This window comes from Sarcophilus harrisii, chromosome 3 (assembly GCF_902635505.1).
Source record: "Sarcophilus harrisii chromosome 3, mSarHar1.11, whole genome shotgun sequence".
In the NCBI taxonomy this organism is placed as follows: domain Eukaryota; kingdom Metazoa; phylum Chordata; class Mammalia; order Dasyuromorphia; family Dasyuridae; genus Sarcophilus; species Sarcophilus harrisii.
The window spans coordinates 578,368,590-578,388,111 of NC_045428.1; the positions used below are offsets into that span (position 1 = coordinate 578,368,590).

The following is a 19,522-nucleotide window of genomic DNA, read 5'->3' on the forward strand; positions in this document are numbered from 1 at the left end:
TATATATATAGTTATATAGCATATATAGTGTTTTATATATATATAATATAATATATAGCACATATATTATATACATAGTATTTTATTTTTCCAAATTTCCGAATTTTTCCAAATACTGGCAAATACAGTTTTCAACATTCATCTTTGAATATGTTGCTCCGATTTTTTCTCCCTCTTCCCCAGACATGCAGATTAAACACGTGCAATTCTTCTAAACGTGACTCCTACCGACCCCGCTTGTCCCTTTCTGGACAAAGCCATCAGAACGGCTGGCCGTTTATTTTCCCAGGTCATTTTACAGATGATGAAATTGAGACAATCAAGTTAAACACTTGAGGTCACCGGCTATAAAGCCGGTCGGATTGAACCGGGCTTCCACTTGCTCTGCCATCTGGCTGCCCTGGCATATAGTCGGAGCTCAATCGATTGGTTAATTAAATCCATAAGTTAATCAATTGCTTCCTAGAGAGCTTTAGGGTTTGCAGAGCATCCTCCATCTCATGTGATTTCCCATAGTGACTCGGGGAAGTAGTGTTGTCAACGAACCCATTTTACAGAAAGAACAACTGAGGCACGTTGCAAAGCCTTGAGCAGGGAGCGTCCGGCGGTTGGGAAGATCGTGACTCTAATGAAGAAACAGCCCCTGCCTTCCGGGGACTTACTTTTAACCCAGGACACACGTTTACAAACGTGTAAGTACTCTCTGCAGAAGGCGCGAGGGGGGAGGGGCCCTTGCGCGCTCTGAGAGCCTTCCCCCCCCCCTCCCGTTCTCCTTGGAAGAGTCCACAAATCCGGGCTCCCCCTTGCATTCCGCCTCCAATAGAACGCGCCGGCTTCCCGGCGGAGGAAGGAAGGAGGGAAGTATGCATTTCAGGCACCACTAATCGCTCCCCGATCGCCGAGCCCAGGGAGGAGGCGGCGGCAATCTCGAGGCTCGAGTGAGGGATTGGCTGCGCCTGGAGCCTGCGTGCTGGGCGTGCTCGCGGAGGGTTTTGCGCCTGCGCGGTGCTCGGCGGTCTCTTTCTGGCTCCTCGATCGCCATGGCGCCCGTGGTTAGTATCGCGCTCCGTGCGCGGCCTTCCCCGCGGGCCGCGCCACGCTCGCTGCGGGGCTCCCGGGGCTGCGGCCCGACCCCAAGCCTCGCTGGGGGCGGGTGGGGTGGGAGATCGGGGCCAGGCACAGCCGCCTTCGCCGCCGCCGGCTCCGCCTCGGCGCCGTCCGGCTGCTGCACGCTGCTCGGGGAGGAGGCCGAAGTCGGGGCCTGGCGCCCGGAGGGGCTCGGGGCGGGCTCGGGGCCCGCGGCCGCGAGCGCCCCGGGTGTGGCCGCGGCGGAGCCGGGCCGGGGGGAGGGGGTGCCCCGGGCACACCACCTGGCCTCCGCCCCTGCCTGCCTGGGGAGGGTGCGGCGGCGGGGCGTGGGGTCCCAGGTTCCCCGGCGTCCTAAGGCGCCTTCTAGGCGCCCCACGAAACTTCCGAGCCGCCGCTGGAACGGCGAGGGAAGCCTTGCAGATTGCCCTGCTTGGGAAGACGCGGGCTTGCGAGGCTCGGGGACTGGATGGCCGCGAGCCCTTCGCCGACGGGCAGCCATGAAGCCCGAGCGGAGCCGGGAGGGCCCGGGTTCGAGTACCGCCTCGTGCCTCGGAGACTCGGCCCGCCGCTGCCTCCGCTCTCGGGCCTCATTCCTCCTCCCGACTTGCGTTGTGTATTCCTCGGCGCGGGCCTCGCCTTGCGGGGCTTCTGTAGGGCAGGGGCTGTGCTCGGCTCAGGTTTTGCATCCCTCCCCCCAGAGCTCAGCGCGTCATGAACACATGGCAGGCGTCAGTTTTTTCCGGTCGCGGGAGGAGTTCAGTTTCTTGTCCTACTTTCATAGACGGAGGAAGCTTGACTGTTTTTTGTTGGGAAATTCTAAAAGAAAATCATCAGTTTTACAATAGCGTTCGAGAGTTACTGGGTTCGAGGCATAGTCTCCGTAGTTGTCGTGTGACAGGCAAGAAACAACCTCTCGTATATCCCCAAAGACTTCGTTCCCCTGTAAATCCATGGAAATTTGGAATAGGCCCCTTGAAGTCTTTAGCATTTTGTGATTCTACAACGGGTGGTCTCCAAGCACTGTATTCAGGAACAGTGTAATTTTGCGGAACGTGTTATTTAGCCTCCTTTTTCTATTCTGATTTGCAAAAGGGATAAATAACACCCCCTTTCCTCAGGGTTGTTGTGAAGATCAAATGAAATAATTATGAAGCGTTTAGTACGGTCTTTGGCACATAGTAATTGCTGTGTAAAATTAGCAGCTATTATTGTGTAGGGAGCTTAGGGAAAGAATTTTTTCCTTAGTCTTTGCGCCTGTGGTAGCCTTGCTAAGTTTCTATTTTGAATGTTTTAAGAATTGAGTAATTGCACTGAGTGTGGGGATAATACTATATATAATTGGTTGCTTAGGGGACTCCCGATTAAAGATTAACCCTATTTAAAAGGTAGAATGTCTTTAAGAAGGGTATTGGAGATAAAAATATATAATTTGGCCTATCTCTCAATTCTAAAATTGTTCAGTACCTACTGTGTACTAGTCACTGGAAGTGTAAAGATGCAAACAGGATTAGCCCCTGCAGTTTAGGGGTGGGATGAGAGTACAAGATAAATATCAATGGTATACACATCAGGAAATTACTATAGATAGGAGAAAAGTTAAACAGTGACCAGATTCAAGGAGGGAGAGATCTCTTAGAGCATATGGGAAGGTTTCATGGGCAGTAGAGATACAATAGGTTGCTGCAAATTTCAGAGCTACATGCTGGGAAAGGAGGTCTTAGAAATAACACTCTCATAACTTAGTATTTAAAGTATACAAAGTAAAAATATAATTAAGTTCAAGAATGGTTTGACTAAACCCAGGCACTTATTTCTATGCCAGCAATTTTTAGGCCATGACCCTCTTGGTACGAAATAACTATCCACTTTTACAGAATATCAGAAGTTTAGACTAGAGGAACAACCAGTCACTGTTTAATTCCTTTAAAGTTAGAAGTTTTAGGGATTTTACTTTTAAGTTCCCCTCCCAATTTTCTGTTTGGGGGTTAGCTACTTACAGACAATATTTGTGTTTTTCTGCAGAAGAAATCGGTGATGAAGGGCGGCAAAAAAAAGAAGCAAGTCCTCAAATTCACCTTGGATTGTACCCATCCTGTGGAAGATGGGATTATGGATGCAGCTAATTTTGTAAGTTATACTCCTTAAGCTATTCATTTTTTAAATGATAATAAACTTGGCCATAATTGTGTAAGTATGGGGGTGGGTTGCATTCTTGAAATGACTTTAAGAAGGGTCAAGAATCTTTAATTAGAAACTTTTAAAGACGGGAGGAAAGGTATTTTGGTAACTAATTTCTAGACTTGGTTGTCTGAAAGTGATGATTTCAACCTTTTCATAGGATTAGCATCTCAGATTTGGAGGTGAAGTGGATAGTATCTGGCTTGGAGTCAGGAAATCTCATCTTCCTTAGCTCTGATCTGGCCTCGGACACTTCTAGCTGGGCAACCTTGGGCAAATTAGCTTTACCCTGTTTGCGTCAGTTTCCTCTTCTGTAAAATGAGTTAGAGAAGGAAAAGGCAATCCATTCTGGCATCTTTGCCAGGAAAGCTCCAATTGATGTGGGACATGACTGAACAACATGGAGATACTGAAACTTTGAAGAGTTCACTGTATTTGATGATTTGTTTTTAGATTTTGGAGTGCATTTTGGTTATCTTCTTTATTAAAATATAATTGCCATCTTGGGTTAAATTTTTTTGAGCTAGCTTCTTTCAAGTGCCAAATTATTTGTGTTTCTGTTTTGCTTTTTCTCCTTATCCCCATGAAATTCCTGTAGAAATGGAATCCATTTCTGCTTTGTGAGGCTACCAATCAGTTCCTTGGTCTTAACTTTGTTTTCAGCACTTACTGGTGAGGAGAGCTCACATATAACATTGTTTAGAGAAGACTCCCCAAAAACTTTTTCCTTCCAAATGTCCTTTTGTATTTCTAGCTCGCCAATTTTGGGGAATTCACCTAGTGTTAAAAAGAAAATACAGTAAAAGTATTTGTAAAAGCAAGATCCTAATCCCCGATTTTTGAGCGATGCTTTAAAGAACACAATTGGTATAGTTCCTTGTAGTTTGTAGAATGTCCGAATCGAGAGCCTTAAAACCCATTTCATCCAAAAAACTTTATGCCATCCAGACAAGTGGTCATCCAGAGTGAGGAAGCAGTGGTACAGTGGTTAAGATGCTGGGGGTTTAAATCCAGGCTCTGCCAGCTATCCCAACCAAGTCACCAGCCTCTGGGTCAACTGTCAGATGAGGGGTGTCCATCTAGAAGAATTAAGATTTCTTTCACCGCTCAGTATTTGACTATGCTCTTTGGGGAAAGCTCGTACACTTTTTAGCTCTGACCTTTTTTTTTTTCCTGAGGCAATTGGTATTAAGTGACTTCCCCAGGGTCACACAGCCAGGAAATGTTACATGGCTTAGACCAAATTTGAATTCAGATCCTCCTGACTTCAGGGCTGGTACTCTGTCTACTTCACCAACTAGCTGCTTCCAGATGATTTTCCTTTTGCTCTGATCTCTTTCCCCTTGTTCAGATCAATTCTTTCACTGCCCTTTTGCTCCTACTTTCCCTCATTCTCTTTTTGTTCTTTAGTTTTCATTCCTTAGCTTTTTCCTTTCTCCAGACATGATCTGATCTTCCCCACGTTTGAGAAGTCTTTGCTTGGCTCAACCAAATTCATGGGAACGTGTGTGTCTGTACTTCTTTCCTCCATTTCTTTACCTTCTATGTCCTTGAGTACTTCCAGGGTTGTTATGAGGATCAAATGAGATATTTGTTTTTTGTGTTTTTTTTTTTAAATTTTAATAACTTTATTTTTCTAAATATATGCAAAGATAGTTTTTAATATTCACCTTTGTTAAACCTTGTGTTCTAAATTTTTCTCCCTTCCCCCTCTCTCTAAGACAACAAGCATTCCCATATAGATTAAACATTTCCACACGCATGTGCAAAAAAAGCCAGGTCAAAAGGTGAAAGGGAAAAAAAAAACTCAAGCAAACAAATAATAACAAAAAAGCTGAGAGTACTATGCTGTGATCTACATTCAGTCTCCACAGTCCTTTCTTGGGATGCAGATGGCATTTTCCATCCCAAGTCTGTTGGAATAGCCTTGAGTCAACTCATTGTTGAGAAGTCAGGTCTGTCACAGACGGTCATCACATAATCTTGTCGTTGCTGTGTACAATGATCTCCTGGTTCTGCTCATTTCACTTAGCATCAGTTCTTGTAACAATCTCTAGGCCTTTCTGAAATCACCTTGCTTACAGAACAGTATTCCATCATATTCATTTATCATAACTTATCATAACATTCATTTATCATAACTGAGCATCCACTCAACTTCCATTTAAGAGGTAATATTTGTAAAGGGGCTTTGCCATGCCTGACCTGTAGTGGGTGCCCAATAAATGCCCGTTTCTTCCCTTCCCTGCTCACCTGCCATTGAGGATGCCTGCCTTTCTTCACAGGCCATTTGAAGTTCTGTTTCCTATTGAAGATCTTTCCTGATCTTCGCTTTTCACCCCTCCTCCCTATGTGTTGATGCTTTCTCCCTCTTTGGATTGCTTGGTGTATAGGCGCTTCCTCTTGGCTGAGGTGACAAGAGAGTCTGGGCAGACCAGGGGATGTGGGGGTGCTGTGACTGTATATGTCTTGAGTGGCTGTCAGAGCTTTTCTTTTTTTTTTGTTGGTTTGTTGGTTTTTTGTGAGGCTTTGGGAGTTTTAAGTCACTTGTCCAGGGTCACACTCGTAAGGGTCAACTGTCTGAGGCACTGAGGTCCTCCGGGCTCCAGGTAGGTGTTCTGGTTCCTCCTGCACCACCTAGCTGCCCATGTCTCACTTTTGATTCCTGTTGAGCTTGTCCACTGAATCCCCAGATTTTTTTTTCAGATGAATGATAAACATAGCTATATTTTACTCCATATTTTTTTTTTTTGTGAAGTTGATTTTTAAAACCAAGTTTAAGGCATTGTCTCCACCCTTCTGTCACTTTTTGTGTTTAGTTGCATGTCATCTATAATGTAAATGTGATGAGCATCCCTGAAGTCATTGATAAAAATGACAAATAACTTGGGAGCCAGGAATGTGTGTGTCCCCAAGATATCCCTACATATTAGATATCAAACTATTATTCAGCATTCCCTGGCCCTTCCACCAGTAAATTGTGTGATGGTTTACCCTTCATCTTCATGAAGGTAACATAAGAAATTTTAGCTCATGCTTTCTGGAAATCTAATTCTCTGTCCCAGTTTAGTAAGAATCTTGGCGTGACCTGCTCCTCATGAAAGAGCAGTCGCTCACTTCTTATTTAGATAGCCATTAACAACCTTGTGATGCTTCAGGATTTGACCTGGAGTCAGTGATACTTTGTAGGGTCCAGTCTGGCAAAATAAGAGCTGAGCAGGTCTTTTCTCTGTTCTGTCCATCTTTGGCTGTGGTTCCATGTCTTTTTGATCATTTTCACATTCCCCCACCTACCTACCCCCAATAGTTTATGAAAAAAACCCAGTCCTTTTTGAGGGCATGTGGACCTTAATTTACTGGGACCATTGTATCTGGTTGAGTAGCTCATTTTACGCTCTTGAAATTCTGATACCCTTCCTAGAAGACCCGATGATGGATTCTTCTGCATCCTTTCCTTGCTTGCAGGTTCTCTTGTCTTTAAAGCTTGGGGGTAGTTGATCAATAATAACTTTGTTGTGTACCTACAAGATACATGCTCCCTTTTTTCTGCTTGGAGTTTTTTTTTGTTTATAACTTGTAATGATAACATAAAAAGTATTTGTAAAAACACTTTACATGTCTTAAAAGTGCTATAGTAAAGCTACCTAGTATTATTTGAACTGCTACTTTGTTCTCTGTGTATTACAATGCAATTGCTTCTTCCCACAATGATTCCTTGTTACAGTTTAGAGTTCACCCTTGACATAGTTGTTTGTCTTGAGCCCTATCCCATTACCTTCCCTTGTGATAACTGCTTTCCCTCTAGCTGGATAATTCCTTTGGCCCTTGCTTCTAAGTGGCTTGTTCATTCCTGTATCCCCATTTTAACTTGGGTGTTATTGCAGTATTTCTGTGCCATCAACACCTAGTCTATTCTGTACTGTAATATTTGTAAGTAGTAATTGTGTTTGTTGTGATGAAAAATCCCGCTGTCCATTTCTTCTGTACTTTGTGAATCTGTGATGATCCTCTTGGTGGAGTTCCTCTCCCAGGGAACTTTCAGGTTAGATTTTAATTGCAAATCTCCATAGCATTAGTATCCCTCATCCATCTTTGGTAGTGGCTTAGTGCTAAATTTTCCTCCTACATCTTCTAGGAGGTGAAAACATAACCCTCATGGAAGCTGCAAGAATAATCTCAGTGCTATTGGTTTTTTTATTTATAAATTATACCAAAAATTATAAATTCATATTTGTATTGTAAATATTCCTTTATGGCCATAATTGTACTTTTTGGATCTTGGAATTTGGACCTCTTGGAATTTTAGCTGATTGCAGACAATCACTGTTATTTTGTGAAAAACCAGGAGGATCCTAATTGCTTATGGATGCGTTTTCCTTATATTTAGAATCTAGAGAGAGTTGAAATGGTAAGTGTGTGTGTGTGTGTATGTGTGTTTGTGTGTGTGGGAGTCTGCTGTGTAGCCCGACGCTCTCAACCAGGCTCTTCTGGGTTTTACAGGAGCAGTTTTTACAAGAACGAATCAAAGTGAACGGAAAGGCTGGTAACCTTGGCGGCGGAGTCGTAACCATTGAGAGAAGCAAGAGCAAGATAACAGTGACGTCAGAGGTTCCATTTTCTAAAAGGTGAGAGGGTGGCTGTCGGTGGAGGAAGTGAGAAAGTGGGACCTGGACACAGGAGGGCCCCAGGATCCAGGCTGGTGGGAGTGGGAGAGGAGGAAGTGCTTTGCCAGAAGAGTAATTGGGCTTACAATTGGGCGAGGTGTTAGTCACCACCGCCATGGGATTAACGGATACAATCATTTTGCCTCAGACTTGTCAGATCTCCCTGACTATGAGCACTTCATCTCAGATGAGCAGTTTCTTATCTGTAAGATGGAGCCCATGCACCTGGGTGCAGTGCCTATGTACTGGATTTATCAAGGACATACAAATAGGAAGTGACATCACAGCTCCTAAGCTTTGGGGAGGTAGGGAGACCTTGTAGATACAGGTGGTCTCTTCAAGGAAGCTTGTACTAAAATCATTTTAGTAAGTTTTCCTCAGTGTTTCAGGATAAATTGGAACAGTTTAGGGATTTATCCTTGATCCTTAAAATTGAATTTCAGTGCCCTGAGTCTAGTCATATTAAACTCAGGTTAAATGTGGGAGCCTTAAGGGGACTAGGATACTCAAATTTTAAAATGTATCTTCATGTTTGCCTCTGGAAATAAGTCTTTCTCAGATGAAAGTAACATTGGTTTTTGCTGTTTCAGGAGTATCAGTTATTTGGTTACATTGAGTTGATATTTTCTCTCTGAATGCTAAGTAGGAAGCTTGAATTTACTTTCATCTCCAGCTAAACTCTGGCTAATGCACTCAAAATCAGCTACCCATCTGGATCCAGGGAGTCCCCTATGTTTATTCTGAAAGAAAAGTACATAGAAACACAGAGCCTTAGGAAATGGCAGGGCTTCTTGTTCCCATCCCCTGCTTCTAGGTAGCCTGTACAAAAATTCTTCTAGTATGGTGAATGTGCAGTGCATCTCTATTCAGTGCCCTTAAATTGTCAGGAAAAGTATCTAGAGAATTCTTGATTTCTTCAAAGTTTTAACACCTTCCCTCCCTCCCTTTGCTACAGAAAAAGTTTTCCTGTATATTTAATCTGATTTTTTTTTTCTCTACTTTAAACCCATCTCAGTTTGTTTCTAGAGGGAAGGGAAAGTGATTAATCTAGATCCATGCATTCTTGATCTTTTCTTTTTTTTTTCTTACTATCTTAATTTCTTGAAACATCTTTTCTGTTTTCTAACTTTTGTATTATTCCGTCTCACCCTGCTCTGGTAGAGTGTAGGAAGACCCTTGTCAGTATGTAGAAGATAGCAGCAAGAGTATATGTAGCAGTAAAATGTAGTACCCTGGAGCTAATACTACTGTTTGTTCAGTGTTTCTATTTAGGAATTTAATTGGGTGATGATTTTTAAATTTCCTGGCTTAGTGTGGGTGATTTTCTTTTCCACTGTGTGTAGGTGTGTGAAAATCCTTTATCCCAGTGACCTTTTAGGGCTTAACACATATTTTAAAAACTGTCATCAAATAATAGAGGAACTTTGGCTAAGATCCAGAGTGGAAACTAGATCTCATTTCGCTAGATGGTAACCCATTAAAATGGCTACAAATCCTTTTTTCCCCCCCCTCATTGTAATGGTTGGCATTTTACGATTGGACACAGAAATCCATTTGTTGCTCTTTAGAGACTAACTTAAAAGGCAAGATAAGTAAACACCAGTAGGTGTATGCACAGTGAATAATAGTGACTTATTTAAGGGCACTGGTGAAATGAGATTAGCAATTAGGCCAACTGATTGAACCTCCAAATAAAATCACCCTCAAGAGATGAAGTATCATTTTAGGGCAATAACCTTTTTCTATTTTTAATTTTTAAATTTTTCAATAGTATTTTATTTTTCCAAATATATATAAAGATAGTTTTAAGCATTCATTTTTGTAAGACTTTTGTGTTTCAAATTTTTCTCCTTCCCTGCCTTACCTCTCCCCTCCCCAAGACAGCAGGCAATCTGATAAAGGTTAAATATGTGCAAATCTTTGAAACATTTCCATATTTGTTATGTACAAATAAATCAAACTGAAAGGAAAAAACCATGAGAAAAAGAAACAAAAGAGATAATACTATGCTTCTATCTGCATTCAGTCTCCATAGTTCTCTCGAGATGTGGATGGCATTTTCCATCTCGGGTCTATTGAGATTGAAGGGTTGATAGTTTTAAGAGAAGATCTATATGTGATACTAGTTAGGAGATTACTCAATGTTGACTTAAAAAAAATCAATTTTATTTTCCCCACAATTATATGTAAAAACAGTTTTTCAGACCCTTCCTCCCTCCTTCCCCACTTCCTGCATTGAGAGGGCAGTTCAATATAGGTTACCCACATGCAGTCATTCAGAACATTCAGAACATATTGTGAAAGAAAACAAAGACCCTAACAAAACAATATTTCCATATTAGTCATTTTTGTGAAAAAACAAAGACAACAAAAGAAACAATACAAAACAATAATATTAACTCTTGCAAGAAGAGTCAGAGTAAGGGAGATAAGCTATCTTGAAACTTTTTGGAAAATGGAGTTAGAGAAATTAGAGACATTAATATTGTATACTTGTCTCTCAGCTTGAGATCATGACATCTCCTTGCAACAATCCCTAAAAGTCATGTAATAGTTATTCTCTGTTAGATGGACAGCTCTTCTCGGCTTTGTTCTTATTATTATTACTATTCTTATTACTGGTGCTACCTTGATACTCGAGTCTGATTTGGGCCCCATACTTGGGGAATGCTTGAGACCAGTCCTCAGACTCTCTGCTCTCCATGCAAGGTGGGAAAGACGATGAACCTTGGGTCTGGGTGTTGGCCTGTGTGGTGAGTGTGTTGGAAGGGAGGCCTCTTTTGGCCTGCCATGTGGCCTAGTCACTGAGCATCCTCTCTCTGCAGGTATTTGAAGTACCTGACAAAGAAATACTTAAAGAAGAACAATCTTCGGGATTGGCTCCGAGTGGTGGCCAATAGCAAGGAGAGTTACGAATTACGGTACTTCCAGATCAACCAGGATGAAGAGGAGGAAGAGGAAGAGGATTAAACCCTCTTGGGTCTGGAAACCTTTTGTATATGATCTTGAATAAAACTTGAACCAAAGTGGTGGTTATCCTTGTCTTTCTGCACTGTGGATTGTACAGGATACTGGAAACAATTGGAAAGGGCTTTGGTTGGGCTGCTGTGCACTCATCAACATTGAGCTGCTTCTTCTTGGGGATTTCAGTTTGGAATGTAACAGTGCCAAATTGGAAGTGAAAAAAAAAAGTCATTTAAGGGACCTGAGGCAAATTCTGACTGCTTTGAACAGGGGCCTTCTGCTTAGAAGAAGGCAGTTAGAGATTTGAGCCCTTCCACTTAGTGACTTTGGAGGAAAGTATTACCCTCAATTAATAAATCTTGTCTGTCTCTTTCCTCAAGGAAATTGATATACAATTGAAACAAATCTGGGGGCTCTTAATTCATTAAAAAAACAAAACAAAACAACAACCAAGAGTTGATTTCCCTTTGAGGCCCTTTAAATCAGATTGGAAACTTAAAAGTACTTTAAAAAAATTCCTGGGACATTTGGCCGAATTACTGAATATTTTGATGGAAAAATTAGACCTGGACAGGAAGCCGCTTTGAATAGCCCTTTTCCTATCCAAAGTAAAAGACAGTCCATTATCTTGAATGACAATCTGTCCTGCAGAATGGGGCATGGGGTGTGACAAAAATATGATTTGAATGGAGTAAGTCTGTACAAGGATATATTAGTCAATAGCCATTGTTGGAAAAATCCTCGTTATTTTTGGTGTTCAGCTGCAGACAGTGGCCTCCAGCAGGGGGAGCCAGAGATAAGGAACAGGCTTGTTTTTACCAAGCCATAATGGTGGTCTACACTGGGTAGACCCGTGGCCAAAAATAAATACTTCATGTTGATAGAACGTGGGCAACTAAGACATAAGAGGAAGCAATTCCTACCAGGCTGGTTCTAGAATAAAAACTGACAAATTGCCCTCCAAGTTGGCAAACTTCAGGTAATAGAATAAAGCCTGTGTTCTTGGGGAGGAGAATGAGATAATTTGTCTCTAATTCGATTTTCAATTTGCCATGTTAAATTAGAAATGGGGAAGGGATATAATTGAAGTTCTAATGACATTGCAGTGAGGCAGAGGACCACCTTGAGATAGACTCAAAGATGCATTTTCCAAGTATTTTGGGGAACAGTTCTGCTTGAGCTCTCTCCTGTTTACAATTAAGGGTGTTTGCATGTGTAACACTCCCAGTACCTACAGCCAATTTCCCTGGCTCAGCAGGATGGTTGGAGGTGGTGGCCCGAAGCCAGGAATCAGCTTAGACTGGCCCTAGAATAGACTCACCTGGGAGGGGTCCAACTTTAGCCTCCTACTTGTGAGTTGAGGTAATCATGTGAAAGCTTGGTATTTGGACTTGAAAATTTCCCCGGACAAATTTGTTGCTATGTAAATAAATGTCCCTGAAAAACTGTTTCTGTAGCCCTCCTCTGTAATAAGAGAAGGATCTCCCCAACTTATAGAGTCTGGGTCATTCTTTAGAGTGGCACAGGGATTATATGTGGCTTTGTTACACTTATTAAATTACATTAAATGTTAGGGGTGAGAGTATAGCCTGTTCCAGGGGTCATCCATCTACCTGAGAAAGCCCTGTCTGCAGAGGATTCTAGTGAGGTTGTAAAAAGTTCTGGGTTGAAAATTGGCTACTAAGAATTTTAAAAATTAAAGCTCATCCCAGATTTTTAAACTTGTATAAGACTTAAGTTCATTGATTTAAAAAAAAAAAAAGATGCTTTTTTGAGCTCTTGTAATGAGGCATTTGATCATATTTTATATTAAAGTGGCTAATGTGGCTATGGTTCTTGTGCGAGGACTATTTTTTTTTAAAAGACTTGACTTTTTTTTTTTCTTTTTTTTTTTTTTTTGCTGTTTGTTTTTTTACATTACACTCATTTCCCAGTATAATCTAAACCAAGTCTATCTTACAGTTTGTGTGTTACTCCATACTGGGATTTGGAGTTGGAAGTTCCTCAATCAGACCGTGGTTGGGCTGTTTACTGCTTATGTGGCTTTGGGCAAAACATTTAATCTCTGAGACCTCAGAGGTCATGATTTCTTCCCATCTCTTCATTTTAAAGATGAAGAAATTGAGACACAGAGAAATTGTAAGTTGCCTAACGATTACACAGCTAGGAAACAGCAAATCTGTGTCCAGAGTGATCCCTCTATAACTGTTAAGTGAGATTTGGGTTTGTGACCTCAGAAATGCCTTTCAGCTCCAACTGTGACTGACTTCTACTGAGGAGATGGGGTGGCTTTCACTGTCATGTTTAATCATGATGCAAGATTGGTCATTGCAATTCCATTTTGAATTTAGCTGCCTCTTTTAATGTCACTTAAATTTCCTTTGATGCCTTTTGCATCCCCCCATGAATCTCCCTGTCCTATTGAGCCTCCCATGTACCAACATTGAAACAGACATAGTAACCACATCAGTATAAACCTCATCTCACAACCATATTCCCCCGAGCTTTCGACTTAGTGGAGGGAAGGGGCTGAGACCATCAATTCTTCAGGATATAGATTGGTTTGGCTTTGGGACTTGCCTTGTTTTTAGTTTTTGTAGTCATTGTCTATATTCTCATACATTATTTCTGCTTCTCTTTATTCATAGCAAGTCTTCCCACATTTTAAATTCCTATTTAAAAATTTCTTATGGCACTTGTAATACTCCATCACGTTCATATGACAACTTGTTCCCTTGTTCAGTTGTTCCTCAGATGATGGGTATCCACTCTTGTTTCAAAGCTTTGCCATAATAGAAGGTACAGCTAAGAATATTTTAGTACCTGTGGGATTCTTCCCCTTTGGGTCTGACTCCTGGGTATATGCCCAATAGCAGAATCACTGGGTTACTGTATAGGGATAGTTTAGTGACTTTCTTTAACTGATTATTTATTGGTCTCTACAGCAACAGAAATCCAATCCCCTGGAGTTATCCAAATATTTCTTCAAGTGAGTATATGATAGGTTACATTTTTTCTGAAAGTGACATTTGTCCATCCTGATTCAGTGTCTGCCATGTGTTGGACATTTCCTTTTTTGTGGTTGTAAGACGGGTGCTAACAAATTCTTGATAGTACTTCTGATTTTCTTTCTCCTCGGTACTTGGATTTGCTAAAATCACTTGAACTTTGGATTTACTGGGTCTCCCAGTAGAGAAGCTGCAGGATCACTTTGGTTGCTTTACATTGATTTTTAGTTGGACTCATGGGGTACCAGTGCCCATGAGAATGAAAATCCTAAATTGTGATTTTCAACTGCTAAAGCTGAATTTTAGACCATTTGTTTTTGGAGATGCTGCTTTCCCTATATGATTGGCACATGATCCTGCTTGGTTTGAAATACACAGGAGCATTATAGACCTGAGTTAAATGAATCCATGATTTAAAATGTTCAGGGTAATCAGCGTTGGCTGTAAAATACTTCTTCACTGTGGATGTTACAAACATTGGACATCACTTGAGTGATAACATCCTAAATACTGACTTCCATCTAGAAGTTCTTAAAGCTTAATATTTGTTCACTCGGCCTTCAAGGTCATTTTTCTGAGTGTCCCTTTTCAGGTATCAAAGGATAGGGTTGTTTTTTTCCCCATAGGCACCAAATAGCATCATGGTAATTCTAAAGAAAAAGCTTCCACATATCAAAACATCCTCTCATGTTATAGAATTTACCATCCCTTTCAAAACCAAAGTTATTTTTAAGGCCCATTACTGATATTATTGTGTAAACTGGGGTCCAGGGATTGCCTACTCAGATTTGTACTTCCTGTATGACTCAGTATAGACTTGTGCTTATTTGTAGAATCAATGAACAAAATGGAAAAAAGAAAATGATAAATGAATGAAAATACAAATTTATGAAATTCGCAAAGGGTCAGATTTAGAGTCATGTTCTCTCATGTTGCTTTTTGAGTCTTAAGACTTGTAAGCTTGGTTTGAGTCAACAGGCTATTGGGCCACATTGGCTTCTCCGGTCAGGTTACATCTAAAGTAGTCATTTTAGTTCTGGCCCTCATGTTTTGTTAAAGACATTGTCAGATTAGAGGACACAGAAGTAGGGTGATGAGGATGGTAAGGGATTTTGAAGCCTTGCCAGATGGGATCATTTAAAGGAATCGACTGATGTGGAGGGGACGGGCTTCATGTTCCTGGTTTTCAAGTCTTTGAAGATGCCCAAGTCAAAGAGGGCTAAGATTGTTTCTGCCTGGCTTTGGGGGCAACACTACCCATAATCCCAGGAACCTGCAGAAAATAGACTGAAGGTTGATGTAAGATGACTATCCTCATGCTTCTTCCAGCTTGACATGTATAATTTTTGTGAATTTTTCCCTTTTTAGTTTTATTTTCTTGAAAGTGTGAGAAAGACAATTGTCATTCTAGGCCCTGCTGGCCATGCAAAGGACAATAAAGCATACCACCCTCAGCTCCTAACTTGCAGCTTGTGGCATAGTTGGGAGATTCTGGGAAGTGGAAAATTGAGTTCCTCTTCCTTTGTGATTCAAAAGTATACCACCTGAATAACTTGTGCCTCAGTTTCCTTATTTGTCAAATGGAAGTAGCTTTTGCCTTCTCTACCCCATAGAGATTGTGAGAGTCAAATGAGGGAATGTTTGCTATTATTCAATTAGATAATTAGGGGAAATAAGCATTTATAGAGTACCTGGCTTGTGCTGAATACTAAATGCTTTACAAATATTCTCATTTTATGTCCTCACTACAACACCGCAAAGTGGGTGACCTGTTGCTATGGAGTCAGATAGAGCTTTATAAGTGGTTTGCTTAGGGGTCACACAGCTAAAAGTGCCTGAGGCTGGACTTTACCAATAAGAGCACCTTAGGGATCTGGCTTCAAATGTAGTCTTGACCACTTCCTCTGTGACTTTGTTCAACTTTAAAATGAAAGGTGTGTGGACATCCCATAAGGTCTCTTCCAGCTCTTGACCTTTGATCCTCTGCTGTGCCAACCCTAGAATTAATAGAGCTGGCAGAGACCTTGCAAGCCCTCCACCTTTCCTACTTGAAGGGAACTGGAGGCTGAAGCTTAAGTTTCCATAGTTGATTAGTGGCAGCAACAGGCTCCAAAGCCAGAGCTGATCATTCCATGGCCCCATACTGGTTCCATTGGTTTCTATTGAGCCAGTAAACTTAGGAATCTAGCTACATTGTGGTCTCTGTGCTGACTGCCCCCATGTAGCACCTTGGCTATAGGAAAGACTGAATGTGTCCCTTAGAGAACTTGGAGAAATTGCTGAATGGAAGAGGAGGCTTTGGTTTTTAGGCCTTTGATTATTTCACTGCCTTTGAAGGGGTGAAGCACTTATAGCATCAAGATGATCGACTGGAGATGCTATGTGGACATTAGGGCTAGCCCAGGAATATGGGGTTTGTATCCCAGAGATGTAATTAATGCAAGGTGAAAGTCATTCAGGATCCAAGGAGAATTTTTAAAAAGAGAAAATTTTTTGTGTATCTACTTCCTGGCAATGTTTTTCTCCCCCTACAAAAATAACCTTCCTTTCTAATGGAGATCTGCTTAATCCAATGATGTGTGCCTCATTCTGCATCTCCCGTCTCCTACCTTTCTGCTGAGAGGATTTGTCTTCACTTCTTTTAACCTCCATGTAAAAGTCCTGCTTTTCTTGATCCCCCCCCTTACTACTGGTGCCCCCACTTTGGGAAGATCTCCACTTCTCCCCATTCAACTGTGAACAGCTGTGAACAAGTCGGGACTGTTTTTGTCTTTCTTGGTATCCCTACTGCTTAACCCTTTCTGCCTGGCTTTGGGGGCAGCATTACCCATAATCCCAGAAACCTGCAGAAAATAGACTGAAGGTCTATTTTCTACTTAACACAGTGCCCGGCACATCATCCACTTAAATATCCATTGACTTGTTGACTCTTTTTGAGTCCTGATTGATCAGAATTCCACTCTTCAATTTCCTTTACGTTAATGTGTTCATTGTGTCATCTATTCTTAGTCCTTACTTTGTTCATTCCAGTGTTCTCAGATTCCTTTGAATTCTTCATATTTGTCATTTTTATGTCAATGTCAGTTTTTTTTTTTCAATCATCCCCCAATTAATGGGCACCGCTTTCCAAAAAACATTTATCACACACATACTTGCAAAGGGATTAAGGTATAGAAACGAAATGAAAAACATCTTATTAAAGAAAATCCTGTCAGTGAATTCTTAGAAAAAAGAGGCAGCATATCAGAATGGGTAGAGAGCTACCTGACTTCAGAGTTAGGAAGAGCCAAGTTCTGGACATCCCTGTAAAGAGTCTTCAGTTCTAGATCTTTGATCCTGTGCTGTACTAACCCTGGAATTATAGCGCTAGCAGAGACCTTGCAGTCCTCCCCCTTGACATCCTGGCTGTGTGACCCTTGGCAAATCACTTGACTCAAGTCAGCTATCAATTTGTTAATCACCTGCTCTGTGTCTAGCATTATTCTTAAGTGCAGAGGATACAAAGAAATATAAAATGAAATCAGGAAAACAAGATGAAAATTTGTTTATAATCCAATTGGGAATATAATGCGTATGTGTAATATATATATAGATCCTTCATCTGCTAGTTTTACAACTGTTAAAATTTGCTTTAGTCTAATCTAGTCTATTCCTGAAGTGTTCAAGTCTTAGCTACTCTTTGTGATCACTTGATACAATGATACATTTTATAACTGAATAGGAGTCAAAGGCAATCTCTTAGGCTTGGAACGCTATTCTATTTACTTTTTAAAAAATCAGGACATTTACCCTTTTCCTTATGCTGTAGCGCATGTGTTCTCCACAGTCCAAGTCTTTGTTTTTATAGATGAAGAAGTGAAACCTAGAGAAGTATATTATTCATGACTATGTAGCTCGGTAGAACCAGAACTGGGATAGGAGCCCTAGTCTTTGATTCCAGATCTAATGTCCACCAAAGTGGAATCCACAAAATGGATCATAAATCCATTGAGGGCAGGGACAGAGGTTGATTTTTCCTGTTGCCTCTTCCCAGCTGCTAGTACATACTAAATGTTTAATCAGTGTTTGTTATATTAATTTTGATACAGTTCATGATACGTTGTATGGAAACCAGGATGTTATTTGTGTAGAGTTTCTAATTTTTTCTGCTACAGCAGCATTATTTGCCCCCTTCTCTTCACTCACACAGCCTCTCCTGTTTCAGGTCCTTATCACCTCTTTCCTGGACTATTGTAATCTTTTTTTTTTGGGGGGGGGAAGGAGGCAGTGGGGTTACATGACTTGCCAGGGCCACCCAGTTAAGTATTTGAAGCTGTATTTGAACTTGGGTCCTCAATTCCAGGATGCTCTTTGTTCTACCCACCTAGCGCCCCTTAATTTTCCCTGTGCTTCACTCTTTCCCTTTTGTGATCCATCTTTCATGTAGCTGCCAAATTGATGTTTTCAAACCATTAAGTGTGACCAAGTCACCTTCCTCTTTATCAAAAATCTTTGGTGGCTCCCTATTTATCTCTACAGCAGAAGTCAAAATTCTCAGCTTGATATTTTAAAGCCCTCTACAAAATATTCTCCCTTCACTCCTATCAAAGTAACCAGCTAATGTGACTCCCCCTACATAACCTTCCACTTCCTACTTCTGTACTTTTGTCTAGGCCTTGACCCACTTCAATTTGCTGCTCCCTTTTCTTCTCATTTGCTTCCAAGCTCAGTTCAGGTGTCAATTCATACCAAGTCTGTCATTTTTCACGGAAGTAGATTGGGATAGCAGGAAAAACCCTGGCTTTGGAATCAGAGGCTCTGGGTTCAGATTTTACCTTTGGTACCCATTTCTTCCGATTTAAAAAATGAGGATTTGGACTAAACGTCCTTGAAGTCCCAAGATTGAGCCCAGGTTGTTCTCTTCTTTGAAATGACTAGCAGTTATTTATTTGTATGCATATCAAACACCTCTCTCTAGTAAAGTTTCTTGAGAGCAGGAACAGTTTTGTACTTTTCTCTCTGTACATCTAACACTTAGACACAATGCCCCTGTACATAGTAGGTGCTCAATAATTGTCTCTTAAATTAAACTGCTACTCGGGCTTGGGAAGGTAGGTATTGAATGGTGAGAGTGGATGAGACAAGAAAATCAGTATTTCCCCAAAGTGGGATACGGCACCTCCAGTTCCTTTGAATTCCCCGTACATTAATTATTAAACATTGATTATATGCAGACCAGTGTGCCAGAGCAGATGCAAAGTTTAGATAAGACAGAGTCCCCTCATGGGGTTTGCAAATGCCCAAAGACAGATGGTACTATTGTGTTTGGGGTGGGTGTTATTTAAAGATTAGGTCCAGGGGGAAAAGTGTATATTCTTGATGGTGGAGAGCCCTGACTATATTTGCTGGCTGGTGTTATTTGGGGAGGCTTGGTGGTGACTGTTAATGGTGAATCACTCAGGAGGCGGCTTCTCCCTCCCTCCCTCTCTAACCCCCCCCCCCCCCCCATGTAAGACAAGAAAGTGGGACTTGGAAATAGACGTTAATAATATCTTGCTAGAAAAAAAAAGAAAAAACAAAACCCAAAACGTGTGAGTTGCCGATGTTGGGTTCCCCTTGGCTAGGTGCTCAATGGAAGCA

The 19,522-nt window shown here is 41.4% G+C and overlaps 1 protein-coding gene across 1 annotated transcript; it reads left to right on the top strand.

Moving 5' to 3' along the window:
* The first annotated feature begins 958 nt into the window (after positions 1-958).
* On the top strand, positions 959-12,728 carry RPL22 (ribosomal protein L22). The gene is made up of 4 exons (XM_003765190.4): positions 959-1,052; positions 3,112-3,216; positions 7,768-7,892; positions 10,757-12,728. The coding sequence occupies exons 1-4, from the start codon at positions 1,041-1,043 to the stop codon at positions 10,899-10,901; spliced, it is 387 nt and encodes a 128-aa protein (XP_003765238.2). The 5' UTR covers positions 959-1,040; the 3' UTR covers positions 10,902-12,728.
* The last annotated feature ends 6,794 nt before the right edge of the window (positions 12,729-19,522 follow it).

Coding starts and splice junctions, on each gene's coding strand:
- RPL22 (XM_003765190.4), top strand. Junction 3,217..7,767: donor TTATGGATGCAGCTAATTTT/GTAAGTTATACT, acceptor TGGGTTTTACAG/GAGCAGTTTTTACAAGAACG. Junction 7,893..10,756: donor GAGGTTCCATTTTCTAAAAG/GTGAGAGGGTGG, acceptor CTCTCTCTGCAG/GTATTTGAAGTACCTGACAA.